General features: G+C 36.3%; 1 protein-coding gene across 1 annotated transcript in view; it reads right to left on the bottom strand.

The window, feature by feature from the left end:
• Nucleotides 1-13: 13 nt before the first annotated feature.
• TBC1D12 (TBC1 domain family member 12) overlaps nucleotides 14-11,575 on the bottom strand; it is a 41,085-nt gene continuing 29,523 nt past the window's right edge. The window contains 10 exon segments of the mRNA XM_039708940.1: nucleotides 14-1,689; nucleotides 1,914-2,172; nucleotides 3,305-3,414; nucleotides 3,731-3,859; nucleotides 5,679-5,750; nucleotides 6,454-6,548; nucleotides 8,066-8,146; nucleotides 8,762-8,868; nucleotides 9,210-9,327; nucleotides 10,924-11,006. Of these exon segments, the coding sequence (XP_039564874.1) occupies nucleotides 1,621-1,689; nucleotides 1,914-2,172; nucleotides 3,305-3,414; nucleotides 3,731-3,859; nucleotides 5,679-5,750; nucleotides 6,454-6,548; nucleotides 8,066-8,146; nucleotides 8,762-8,868; nucleotides 9,210-9,327; nucleotides 10,924-11,006 (1,123 nt within the window). The 3' untranslated portion in view covers nucleotides 14-1,620.

Genomic DNA, 11,575 nt, shown 5'->3' with positions numbered 1-11,575 from the left:
AGCACGGCCCGCAGCTGCTGTAAGTTTTATTTACACGGGAATCGGTACTAGTGGTCTTAAAGGAAGGCTTGATCCTTCTATTTACAGTTATATACAGATTTATAGTTGAAAAGTAAGAAAACTGTACAAGATAACACAAAAATATAAGACAAATTGGATCCAATTAAAGTAGTGAATACATAAGTTAAGAAAAATCGGACATTTACATTTCAAATTGTAATGTTATGAGTAGCATATATGTAGATTTTAAACCAGATAGCAACGCAAGTTACACCACACTAATCTTTACCCCGATTATGCAGACTCTGCTTTTAAAACACCAGACAACTGGAAGCCTCCTGCACTTAAAAATACATAATGGTAGTTTTTACTTGATTTCCAGAGGGACCAGTTACAAAAACCCACATGTAAGGAATTTATTTACATTAAATATTAGCAAAAAAATGGATCAAGAGAGTGCAAGTGCTCCCCACCTGCAGTGCTATCCATTTTAAATTTCTGTCCCCTACAACCACAGGTTGTTGTACAGCATCTTCAAGAACAGGAAATGTTTGAAAATATTTGCCGTGACACATACAGCATGACCTTATGTCTCACAGTTAAAAGATGTTAGAGAATTATCACTTAACAGATGCTTTTTGGATTTCAGTATTGCACACTAATAAAAAGACAGTTTCAAAAACAATTCTGTGTCTGCATTATTTCCAAGTGTTAAAAGTGGCTGCTTCTTTGAGAACACAAAAGCCTTTAGATAGCCTTGTCATTTTCTAGTGTTCACCATTACATACAAGTATTTTTTAGTTGGAAATGGCTCAACAATATAAAACTTCTGGTGGCAAAACCCTTTCACAGAATACCCACTCCATTTACTCCACAATCAATACACCAAAACAAATGCTTAAACACCACTTGCTTTGAAAGCTGTACAGTGAAAATAGCAGCCCTGTTCTTACCACTGTTTATAATTCAGATTATTGTTGCTCTATGTTTGGGCACAATATGTCTACAGTTCCTGAGTTAATTACATTTGCCCAGACTGAAGAATGAAGCTGCAACTTAAAAAAAAAAACACCAAACAAGTAAATAAGAAAATACCCCTTCCCAAATCTTAACCACCTTGCACATAAACATACCAAACCACTTTATTTGGTCCTCAATACTTGCAAATTGTTAATTTTGGAGGTAATGTTTGTACCAAAGCATTTGGTTTGGATAGCAGTTTTGGGGCCTTAAGATTTAGCATTTCCCTCATCCCCTCCAAAAAGTGCCTTTGTGGTATTTTTAAAAACAGTTATGCCTCAAAAATTTGTTTAAAGTACCAACAGAAGTTATTACAAATGTTTATTGCATTGAGCTGATTCTTTTAAAGTATTAAATATGAACTCCCCGCTTCTCAGTTTCATAGGTTTTAGTATCCTGTGTGAAATCAGATCTTCCCATGGCAAAAACTAATACTGGCAAAAGGGTGAAGATTTCATCAGTTCATTACTCCACTGAGAGCTGTGTCTTTTCTCCATCTCATTTTCACATTTTCTATAGTGCTTTTTCTACATAGAAGTGATGTGAAGACTTCTCTGTCATCAAGTGGTTTTCCACGTTTCCAATGGACCTCACTCAACATTAGCTTTTCGGCGCTGGGCTGTGGTTCTTGTCCCCTTCTTTGTTGTCCTTCATCAGTGAGGCAAACACCTGGAAAAGTAAATCATTTAATAAAGACTGCCAGTGTTATAATAATATCAATATTAATTGCCACAATATTAGCATGGAGATAAATTTCTAGAATGAGACACTAGAAAGGAAGTGCCCATTGCTCAGAGGAGTCAGACAAGCAGCTTAAATAACCATGAAGAGAAGTTCCCCATATATTCATGTGCTGACATGTCAGATTTGATATATATTTCCAAGAAACTCACCTGTGCCCATTTTTTGTTACTATTCTGCATCTGAATAGCTGCAATACAACTAAAAAGCTTTTCTGATGTAATATCTTCTGGAAGTTTTGTTAGAAACTGTGCTATATGAATAAAGTCCATCTGTAGGAGAATATCTTCATATAACCGAAGGATTCCTAATCCTGTCCTAAACAAGAATTCTTCTCCATCTCTACAGAAAACATCCCAGACACGACAGGCCAGATCAAGTGGCAATGACTTGCTGTAGAGTGTAAAAATCCTACAAATGAGTCAAAAACAAACAAAAAGAAAGAGTTATAACTTGTTTCAGAAAAATGAAAAGACAACTTCCTTTAAACCTCAGTTACATTAGTTCAGAGTAAGCAGATGACGAGTTATTTTTACACAATTTTTTTTGCCTATTTCAATGATCCACAAGTCTCCAGTTCTTGAAGTCAGAACTTGTACTCTGAAACCCATCTCTTTTGATGCCACAGGAAATCCTCCATTTGAATGCCATCTCCTTTAGAAAGCTCTGGCTAGAAAAGTGACAAAGCTCTTCATACTCAAGAGTGTGATACACACATAAGAACTTAAGCAACAAAGATCACAGCTGTGTGACTCAACCTTTCCCATTTAAGCCATACAGTTTAACAGCTCTGTTCATCATTTGTTTCCTAAACTAAATCTAAAGCCACAACTAATCTCAATAGAGGGCTACATCCCATTAATATACTAATGATAAATCAACAGCTACACTTCTGTGATACATTTCTGAATTTTTCATGTTAAAAGGAAAAAAACTAACAATATTCCTAGATGAAGCTCATCCTTATGCACACAAACAGATATTCTGTTTTTGACAGCACTACCACACTTCAAGGGTGCCTGCACTACTGCCTTCCATTACAGACACACAGAGCTTGCTACTCTCTGCTTTAGAACATTCCTTACTATTCCTTACTAAATTGTTCACTGCATTTTCAAGTTTATCCCTTTTCAAATCAGGTCTTAAATTTCGTCCTCCCTCTGCTTTAAGATCTCTAATCCTATAGTCATGCTGCCTTCAGTAGATGATTATGCTCAATTCATCAAGTCACTTACAATAGTACACCATACTGCTATGGTGTAGTAGCCTCCTCTCCCCTACTTATGTCATGTAACTGCAGCAAGAAAAAAAATGAACACACAGAACACTCCTGTTGGTCTCATTTTTTAACTGAATACATCCCTTTTAATAAAGCCTGAAGCTTGCCAGAGGAACTGCAGTTACACATAACAGTTCATCATGATTTCACAAGACCTACTGAATGTCTTTTTTATGCTTTATTTCCAGTGTTGAAAGACCTATAGCAAAGTAGAAAGTGTTCCAACAGTGCTAAGGTTAGGTTTGCTATGTTCTATGAACTCACCAGTCTATCAAATATATGTCTGGAGTAAGACTGTATGATTTGAAATGAAGAAACAATTTAGGAAGATTTTCTTCAAAAAATACTTCAAAGGCTGCAAAGTATTTCAGCATCTGTAGGAATAGTAAAGCACATCATAAGCAGTCATCAAAAGAATGTTTGGTTGTAAACCAACACAAACCCCACCAAGAACTGATGTCAAGACAGCACAATGTGACTCCTTAGGCTAAGTAAAATGATTAAATGTTTCTAGAGGAGAAATCAAAACATGAGAATGAGTTCTATGGATTAGCACCTGGTATTCTCAGTTTTGTAATCACAGGTTAAAGTTCTCCATTATTCAATAGGACAAAAGGAAGTCATCAATAAAACAACTATGCTTCAAGTAAAAGAATGTTAATGTCCAAAACCAGAAAACTCTGTGCATACCATGCTGTGATCCACACGGAAAAAGGCCAGCTGGCATGGCTTGTTTAGAAGGTTAGCAAAGGCAATGAAAGCATCTGCCTCTTCCAGATTGAGAATGAGCACAGCAGCAATGAAGGACATCCCTTGTACCTTCAAGTGGGAAAAGCATCGGGCAAATAAAGGTGAGTGGGTTCAGTAGATCTTACATCTTTGGAAATGGAAATATTTACAGTTTGCAATTTATCAAGTACTATTGCATAACATTTCCAGATGAATAGAAACAACGTGGATAAATTATTTTTATGCATGCAATCAATTTGATTCCAGCAGTTCAGACACTCTGGGAGGTCTCAGGATCACAAGTCCTCAGGACTTGAAATACAAGAAAGTTAAAACCACACAGAGTGAATGCAGAGCTCATGAGAAACAAAACCTGGCCTCAAGTTCATTGTTAAACTATGGGAAAAGCAGTCATGGAGAAAAACTTCACATATGGGACAGTTTAGACCCAGACAGATACATTGGAACTGAGACAAAATTCTGTTTCAGAACAGTCAATACATGTCTTTCCACTTGCCAAACCATAATTTTTCACATATATAGAATTACTTCTAGGTGGTTAGCTGCAGTGTAAGTTTACATTTTTCCACCATTACTATCCCAAAAACACTTCAGCCTGCAATTAAAGAGCATGATTCTTGTATTTAAGTGATGATCTGAATACTCATTATGATAACAATAATTCTACCAATTTCAATTGCAATCATCTTTATTCCACTCTCTCTAAACATTTATGCTGCCTGTTCCCATTTAAAAAAACCCTCGCAGTCAGCATTTTAACCAACTAGGGAAAAGAGTATTGATATGCATCAGAAACAGTTGATCAGCTTTCCATTTCAAGGGGATAAATAGGTGTGGAAATAAGATTACATTACATTTACTACCACATTAACATTAAAAGAACGTGATAAGAAATATGAAAACTAGCTATATTTCTAATGGAAAAGAGAAGACTTATCCATGAAAAATTACTTATTTGCCTTTTGAAACTCCACCCTGGGAACAAGCAGTCTCAGAACCTGCAGAGTTTGTAATCTCACTTAAAAAATATGGGAGAGACTCCAAAAATGAGGTCACAAGATGACAGAATTCAGGCCTAAAAACATTTGAACATGAAAAACCGACTAGTTATTTATGCAGAGTCCCAAGCATATCTGATTTAGAGAGGAAGACACACCCTGTGCTAAATAATGCTTTGTTGCATGGATGAGACTTAAAACTTTTCAAGTGTTTTGAACCGCGAAGCATTAGAGCTTGTGAAAGATGTTCCTAGGTACCCCCAGGAACAAAGGCAAAAATTACTGTTCATTATTTAAATGCTTCTGTAAGCTAACACCATTCACACAAATGTTAGGTTTAATTGGTTTGTCCAGGGGTTTTTGACAGTTTTTTTAATGGGGTTTTTTTGCTTGTTTTTAAACACAGTAATGTTCATTGGAAACTGTCTTTTCTTCACTGAACTCAGAGAGAATGATTATTCTGTGTCAGCAAGACACTAAGAAGGAATTTCTGGATTTTAGGACGTGCAGTAGTGAAGCAGGGAGTATCACTATGGAAATGGCAACAGGGGAAGAAAAAGTAAGACAGAACAAGTGAGGTGATAACTGGAAGTCCACTAACACCTTATGGGGTTTTTGTCTGTCAGAGCTATAATGTCTTATAAACACACTCATTTAAAATTTTCCATGCAATCCAGATACTCAACACGGACATTCCATACATTTTCAGCTATTTAACTGTCTCTAAGAACTACCATCATTGTGACTGCTGTGAAATAAGTGCCAAGGTTTAATTGTTTTTTAAGTGCTTGCAGCATAACGTTTAGAACACCTATTTATTCAATATATTTTAATACATGACATCTTAAGCTTATTTGTTGTGTAAGAAACATTTTACAGCAAATACTTACATATCCCACGTCTGGTCTGTAACATGTATATGCTCCCAAAACACTATGCAGGAGATCATGATAAGGACCACCCTAATAAAAGGAGAGGGTTGAAGGAGAAAAGAAATATTTATTTTCAAAAAAATCCAGGAAAGGAACAAGCTGATATTTTAAGATGCAAGTAAGCCAGTGAATTGTTGCTTTATTCACATTTAGAGTAATACTATTTTTTACTGCAAGCATTACCATAAATGCTTTTGAGATGTTAAAAGAAAAGTAACAATAATCCCATTAAATAATTCAGCAGAAATCAGTACATAATAGAAAATGAGGATATCTGGTACAGATCCAAGGTTGGACTTCCCTTTTCAGAGACAATGGATATTTTAATTCTTAGTAGCACAAGTTACTGTATAATGATATTGCATGTTATTTTATCTACATGTATACACATATTATAGCTATATAAAAACATTAAAGCCTGAAAAGGTGTACCAGAATGCATCAAGATTTCTGTAGCAGTGAGAATACTCTAATTTCTGCCTGTAGTTTCATAATAGGAATTGACAGGAATCAATTCATTAATAAGAATCTAATTAATAGGAATCTTATACAATTTTCCAAGGAGAAAAAAACCTCATAGTCCATCACTAAGCGTCTCTACTTCATTCTCATTTTAAAACATTTAAGAAGTCCAAACAACTTCTAAAAACTCTTCCGTATTTGGCCAGTTATGTTTCTTGTTTAACTATTCAGAATTTTAAAGCTGTCATAACTAAAGTTAAAGGCATCTCACCTTCTGGAAAATATAGAGGGATGGAAATGTGCGTGATATATCCAACTTAATTAGCTCCAGACTGGCCTCACGATCAGCAACAGATGCACCTGCATCTGCAAGCAAAACCAACACTTATTAAAGCTGATAAATTCTACAAACTTCAGAACAAAAACTCCTGTAGGCACATAAAGACAAGGAAGGCAGCATTCATCCAAGAACTTCCAGAAGAAATTCTGCTAGCCCTTGAATTATCTCTGCCCAATCCTCTCCACAGGGACATGATAAAACCACTAGTGATAATGTGGGAAAAAAGACAGGTAAAATAGTTGGGGAAAAGGCTCTTTCAGAGGGCTTAAATCAGACAAGATTTGCAGCTGGAAAGCAAAGATGACAATTTGATGAACAGGCTAAACAGAACCTGCTCTGCTGAAGCTTGGAAAGCAGCATTTCATTGCAGTCTTCCTAAAACTATCATAGCTGGTCTTCCAGACTTTGCTACCAAAAATTAGTAATAAGCACTGTCAGCTTGCTTGCTTTTCAGAGATGAAAATTCCATCACTCTTCAGTTTTCCCTGATTACTCCATTTCCCAAGACATCTGGCACAATTAAACCAGCTCCTTCTCCCTTCATCCCCATCCAGAACTATTACATCTCAAAAAAACAGATTACCTAAACTTTCCCCCAAAGACAGCCCAACCCCCCACAACAAAAGAACAAGCAACCATCACTCCACAGACCAAGGGGAATTGAAAACATGTTTTCCAAGGATAAGCATATTTACAGTCATGTACACACAGAATTTTTTATAAATTGTTTGTCTCAAGACAACGTTTAGATGAGTCACAGGGCTATCCCTAAGGAAGACCCAAATAATTTACAGTCAAAGTAGGCAATTAGTCAGGACTGGCTATGGCAAGCACAAACAACTAAAGTAATGGAAAAGACACTATCACAGGGCAGCATTTTAAAAATTATCAGTCAACAGCACAAAGAGTTAACCTTTATAACAAGGAGACATTCAACATTAAAAACATCACTGATACTATTTTTAACAGAAAGAACATCCACAGGAGACAGCAATATGCCAGTGAAAAAACTGCATTTGACAAAAGAGTGCTAACATCCCCACTTAACAGATCTGGAGGGAAAGGCCATCTGGGCAGGCAAGGAAATACAAGTGGGATCTGAAATGTGTCATGTTTTGTATTTTTCACCTCTCAGTTTCAGAACCAAAAAACAGAGGATATTATTTTTTCTTTCCCAAAAATACCAACTGAGGAGAGCCCATCTAAGAAGAGCTAAGCAAGAGCATATATTGTAATTGAGTTTTCTGTTTCTTCTTTTTGTATTTCATCTAATATTTTCATGAGAGCTGAGTCTTGATATTTCAAAGGAAACATTAATTTGAAAGTAGCACATGCAATATTTTAACCTGTCTTTTACTGATACAGTAAGTACTGCCAAGCCCCTTGCTCACTGACTTGTTAAAAGACAGCAAACATTTAAGTAGGGAATGACTTTGAGAATTTTAACAAGCGTTATTAATGCTGAAATTGCAGAGGAACTTGTGAGACTTCCTGGCTTTGTAAAAGTGAATAGGAGGCTGTTGAGCACTTGGGAGAATCTCACCTTCTATTTCATTCTCAGTACTTGTCTCACTGAAGCTTTTCCATCGTTCCTTAGCTCTTGACAAGAAAATTTCATAAAGTTCTGCAAGAAAGCAAAACAAAACCAATAACCAAAAAGGAAGAAGTAAGAAAAGCACCCATCCAAGACAAAAGCATGCTAAGCATTCTTGGCCTTGGTTACTTGGTTTCATCACTGGGGGCAGGAGTCTATTAGATGGTTATCACTATACACAGTTTTATAGTGTGCACTGTATTTATTGTACTTCCTGCTGTGAACATGCAAATTATGACAGGGAAATCATGCCTCACATAATTCAGATTTGTATTTTTGTGAATAAAATGCTTACAATTCATCAATCATTAGTTATAAAATAAAGCAATTCCCCTTTTCACCCCCTTAAGAAAGCAAAGCTACAAATTCTTAATTTTAAACATAAAAATTATTTTCTGGGGGGAAGCATTACCTTAATTCTTAAAGTACTAAATGTTTTTGTAAGCAGGTTTTGAACCTTGTTTCCATAATTTATGAGGCTATGATACCTAATTGTAAAACACAATTGTTCCTAAGCTTGCAAAATGTGTTTCTTCAGAAAGAAATATACCCTGATTTTTATTTTTTTTTAAACAAAAGTTTACATTTTTCTTTGAAAATAATCAACTTAATTTAGCATTAACATGTGATCTTTCAGGAACATACCAGGAGTGATGTTTAATTCATTTCCCACAGCTAGACTCCAAACCTTCCCACGTACACTTGGGGGCAATCCCTGCCACCACAGCTCTCGAACTCTTCGGGTAGCACGCCTAATACACAGAAGCAGGGAGAAGAAAAAAAGGCACATATTGCACATCTTCTTTTCTAAAATCACTGGGCAATTTACAAGCAAAATAACATACTGTTTACCAAATCAATATTCAAAGATCTCTGTTGATGCTAAAGCCCCATTAAAAACATTCAGCCCCCCAAACATTCAGCTCCCAGAAAGCACATTTCATGTTGCTCTGTAATGACCTCACATTATATCATGGCAACAAAAACTGACTTCTTGACAACACAGAAAAGGAAAATAAGGTATGTGGGTCCTCAGTTTCCAGAGGAGAAACAAGCCACGCTTGCCTCATTTATACAGCAGAACTTTACTTACATGCCTTCCCAGTTAGGTAGTATTTCATTGACCCAAATCACCATAGCACTAGCGATATTCTCTTCTTGCTTGAAACGCTCTCTCATTATTTTTTTCCTTTTATGTGCTTCTTTAATTTCTGTTAGGCATAACATGTTGATAATTCTGTATTAGTGTATACAAATTATTAGGTAAATTATTCAGCTACTACCCAAGTATTTAGATGTCTAAAAGATAGAGGGTAAATTACTGTTGCATGTACTATTTCTGTTGATTGTAGGTGTATTTCTCTGGACACTTTTTAATTTAAGCTAAGTTGTTCAAATACAGTGATTTAGACAAGCAAAAATCAGGCTAGAAAACTCAGATAATTCTCTTTTGCAGTACACAGGATAACTAATAAGCAAGCACATCATCAGCGCTCTTTTTCCACTCATGATTTTCATACCTTATTTTATCTGAGCCTTATGCATTCATTAGACTAATCAGCAATATTTATGGATAATTTTATTATTTAAAAGTGCAATTCTACATCCATTTTAAAACTATTCAAATTTTACTGAAGCTTCCACCTAAAAGGATTCTGTATTTTCTTTTCTGGAAACAGGACCTAAAGACCTAAGACAAAGTCACAATGCTGGACAAGAGAACAATGTCCTGCCTTCTATTAAAAAAAGATCATTTGCAGATTCCTCTTATCAAAAAGGCAAAAAGAAGGACAGACCAATGCTCTCCTGACATCACTTAGAACCACTGTGAAATTGCAAGACATTTTCTATTTAAGCATGCATTGGTCACATCAAGAGAGTGAACATGCCCTCCCTGGCAAACAGATATGGCTGACCAGCTTCATCAAGTTTTTACTGAAGCTTTGAGTGTGTAGCAACAGTTAATAAACCAGGGCACACACATGGAAACACCACACATGGCTGAACCTCCAAAGATGCTGTTACTCAAGAACACAGACCACAGATCACAACAAGATACACACCACAAGAGCAGAGTGAAATGCATTGTCAAATGCCGTGGATTTCTTATTGCATCTTTCAAAGTAAGCTGCCACGGATCCATAGATGATCAACCAGTTCAGAAGCTTGTATCTCTGACACTAGCCCAAGTAAAACATGCAGCACAGATTCTTAAAATAGCTTATTCCCTGAATACTAGGCACAAGACTACAAAAGTCCTTTCAACAACTATTCATAGATTGACACAGTACCAGATGCTACAGATCTGTTTTTTAAATTAATCGTGCCTAGTGGGAATAAGAAGGTTCACACAGGTACAGCTGATTGCAAAACAACCCCAAAGTTTTCATCTCTCTTCACATTGAAATTGATGAGAAATTCTTAGGGAACCAGATCCTAAAGCAGTCAGCTTTACTGTACTTTGGCTCGCAGTGGCAACTGCAGCAACGCTGCCTGCAAAAAGAGTCCAAGTATCCAGAAAGTTTCTAGGTGACCACACTACACAAGTATCTTTAAAAAATTAAGTTTTTCCTTAAAAAGTAAATGGAAGGTTAAGTTGCATTCTGAACTTAGCTACGTTCATTGTAGCAGAACAACAATTTGATAACTGAGTTCTGTTTTGAACTGTGTGCCCCTATGCAGCAGAGAATAACTCAGACATTAAACAAGAGGTTCTTTAATGTACCCACTTGCCTACAAGCCAGGATTTACTTTAGTTTTGCAGCAGGGTTAAGAGGAATTACAGTGACTGTTGGCAGCTGACATACCTCGTTTTTTTGCTTCTGCCACCATCTCGTCGTACTCCTGTCGATGACGCAAAGCCTCCTCCACTGATTTGGCAGGAAGATTTCTGAAAACAAGTTGTTCCTGAATTCAATACACACAAATGACATTCTGGACCATTTCAGAACAGGATTAAATTTGGTTTCTCTCAAAGGTGAGCTTTGGGGCTGTCACACTGCCAGTGTTCCAGTAATAGCTGTAGAGAACTACTGGATGTTTGCTGCTCCCGTTTTTTAGTTCTCCTAGAGCTTCCCCCAAAGTAAGGTTATTAAATTTGTTGAACACCTGGAATGATGCTCAAGTGAGTGACAAAAGGAAAATGCTGATATATCATATAGTTACTTATTCCAATGCATTTCTGGCCAGGTGTATTTTAATCATATGTTCACATGAAATCAATTATTTATTTGATGTATTTTAATGATGTATTTTCAATAAAAGATGAAAGTTTTTATTCGTTGTAGTTAGCCCCTTAAAATTCTCACAAAAGAAGGTAAGTTTGCCAAAGGAAGAAAGTGTAGATCAGCACTGATGTCACAGCTAAAGCTAAGGAAGCTTGGTACAGTCTAAAAGTTCACCAGATAAAAATGTGTTTGTTTCTGGCTGCCTAATGATCCCCTAATTGCTAAACACACT

The sequence above is a fragment of the Passer montanus genome, unplaced genomic scaffold (assembly GCF_014805655.1).
Source record: "Passer montanus isolate IOZ18808 unplaced genomic scaffold, ASM1480565v1 scaffold21, whole genome shotgun sequence".
NCBI lineage: Eukaryota > Metazoa > Chordata > Aves > Passeriformes > Passeridae > Passer > Passer montanus.
This window is presented reverse-complemented; position numbering and strand designations above follow the sequence as displayed.